General features: G+C 43.7%; 1 protein-coding gene across 1 annotated transcript; it reads right to left on the reverse strand.

Annotated features, from left to right (window-relative positions):
• Positions 1 to 1,077: 1,077 nt before the first annotated feature.
• On the reverse strand, positions 1,078 to 2,586 carry LOC114171458 (cytochrome P450 94B3-like). The gene has a single exon (XM_028056467.1). It carries the CDS (start codon positions 2,584 to 2,586, stop codon positions 1,078 to 1,080), a length of 1,509 nt encoding a protein of 502 aa, XP_027912268.1.
• Between the last annotated feature and the right edge of the window lie 213 nt (positions 2,587 to 2,799).

Raw genomic sequence — 2,799 nt, forward strand, 5'->3', positions numbered from 1 at the left:
TGACACTCTAAGGAGTCAGTTAGTCTCACCTAGAGCGGACTGACTCCTGTGGTGAGAGTAGCAGGAGGCCTGAAATTCATTAAGGGCTAACCTTGTGGTGAGGGAAATTGATTCATTGAAACACTTGTAACACAAGCTCGGGGGTGAGCAGCTCGGGGGTGAGTAGAGGTATCCACCATAAGTGCAAGCATCCGCTGAATCCGACTAGGTTATATGTATCCGGATGAGTCAAGTCTTAGTGTATTGGTTGGAAGGTCCTAACATGCCTGCGTGATGTATGTATAATGGACTGTGAATATGTATTTGATTACTTTGGCGAAATGGTTTTGGCTCTAGCTTACCCTTGCTTGTTTGATTGTGTTGTATGTTGTTCTTCTACTTTTGCGATGATCATCAATTTTTTGATGGGAGTAGATGTGAGAGGTACTCGAGGTCAACAAGGAAGGGATTGGTTCCGCTGCATAGTCTACATGGGCTGGACTTCATGTTTCCTTGGGCTTTTCTTTAGGGCTATAGCCCATGTACTACTTTGTTCTTTAGTACTCTATTTACTATTGTGAAGTCCTTGGATTTCGTTTGTATCCGGCATCGTGGTGTGCCTTAGTTTCTCCTAGCATCTTCTGAATATTGTTAGGAGTAGCGTTTATACTCCAGGGCTTGTCACTAAATTTCTATCCGTGTAGCATTTCATTTAAATTAAAGTTATTATTTAAATGGGGTGTTACACTTAGTGTATTATTTTAATATATCATGTAAATATATTTTGAGGTTACAGTTAATTATGACTAATATTCATATACATGTACTTAAGAAACACTTAAAAAGTAATTAATATTATGACTATTATTTAATAAAAAAACTTCAAAAAAAAAGACTTTTCTTAATGGTGGATCGGATGAGTGAAAGGTTCTCCGAATACCGTATTTGCTTATACATATAACATATACCAAAGTTTAGTTTTTTATTTTTTAAATTGAAAACCATAAATACTTATAAAGATTGGTTCCACACTAAGATAATGACCTTAACCACTTAATTTCTTCTCCCATTTGTAGCACCAAGGTTCAGTATCACTTGTCACTCCTGAGTTCCAGCTCCAGTTCTGCTGTTGATCCTCACTTTGAATCCTCCAGCCATATGAGCAGTTAAAAGAGGAACAAAACGCGGGTGGTCATCAGAGACCGGCGAAATAACAAAACGATTAAGGATAGAAGCCACCACATACTCCATCTGAATAAAAGCCATTTCCCTCCCAAGACAAACTCTTGGACCCGCCTGAAAAACCGGGAACTTATAAGGATTCACACACTTCAGAACCCCATTATCAACATTCTCTTCATCAAACCAACGTTGTGGTTTAAAATCACAGCAATCCTTCCCCCACAGAGCCTCCATTCTCCCCATCCCGTATGGAAAATAAGTCACCCTTTCCCCTTTCCCCACGTGGGTCCCATCAGGTAACACGTCAGCACCACTCGCATGCTTCGAGTCCCACGCAACCGGTGGATACAGCCTCATCGACTCACACAAACACGCCTTCAACAACTTCATCTCTTTTAAACACTCATAATCCAAACCCTCACATCGGTTATTTCCACAATAAATCTCTTTCACTAGTAACGCTTCTTCCTCTCGATGTTTCGACAACAACCAGAACAGCCAGGTCATCGCCGCGGATGTGGTGTCTCTCCCCGCCATTATCATGCTTATAACCATATCCCTCACCACCGTCTCCTCTTGACCTGCCTCCAACAACCGTACCAGCAAATCGGTGCCACCTTTTCTTTCATTATATGTCATTTCATCTTTCTTTCCTTTTATGATCTTCATCACCGACTCATGCACAAGCTTCACGGCTTCCTTCAGAGCCTTCTCTGACCCCATGTTCAGCATTCTCTTCATCTTCCAAACCAGAAACACTGGCGCTGCGCCGCGTGCAGCGCTCACTTCGGAGGCGGTGTCGAAAGCTGTGAGAAGAGGCGGCAGCGGCCTTTTCAGGTCCAGGCAGCATGGATCGTAGCCTAGCGACACCTTGCACACCGTATCGAACGTAAGTCTCCGCAGCACATCCTGCAGGTCGATCACGTGTTTCTCACGTGATGCCTGCTCAAGTAGTGGAATAAGCCTGTGTTGGACCTCTTCCTGGAGCGTTTTCACGATGAAGTCCTTAAGGGACCGCGTACTGAACTCGTGGCTCGCTAGCTTGCGCTGCGCTTGCCAGAGCTCGCCATCGACGTTGAATATCCCGCACCCGAGAAGGTCTCCAAGGATTTCGGTGAAGGGTTTGCCTTTGGGGAAGTTGCCGAAGTTGGTCTTTAGAATGTACTCTACGTTGCGGGGGTTCGCCGTCACCACCGTGCGACGGGCACCGAGGCGGTGAACGACGATGGTGTGGGTCGGGGATTGTGCTATTTGTTCGGTGTACCAGTCAAGGAGACGGTGGCGGTTCTTGTAGAAAGAAACGAGGCATCCAATGATAGGGTGTGAAGGATGTGCATGGTTACGGTGATAGCCATATTGTTTTCCGTTGAAGAAACTAAGGAGAAACACGAAGAACAATAGAAGACTGAGGAGGAAAATGAGCATGGCTTGTGGCTGAGAGTGTTTGTTACACAAACTGTACTGTGATGATTTTCAGGTTGGAATGCAAGGTTAGTCCTTAGAGCTATATATAGAGTCATCACGATCCTCCAATGTGCATTAAGATCTCAGAGAAAAGAAGGAAAATAACAGATTTATAAATTATGAAATGTGATAAGAAAAGAAAAAAGAAATTGAAGTGTGTAAATAAATGTAGAT

This window comes from Vigna unguiculata, unplaced genomic scaffold (assembly GCF_004118075.2).
Source record: "Vigna unguiculata cultivar IT97K-499-35 unplaced genomic scaffold, ASM411807v1 contig_267, whole genome shotgun sequence".
NCBI classification, from domain to species: domain Eukaryota; kingdom Viridiplantae; phylum Streptophyta; class Magnoliopsida; order Fabales; family Fabaceae; genus Vigna; species Vigna unguiculata.

Coding starts and splice junctions, on each gene's coding strand:
- LOC114171458 (XM_028056467.1), bottom strand. CDS start 2,586: ATGCTCATTTTCCTCCTCAGTCTTCTATTGTTCTTCGTGTTTCTCCTT.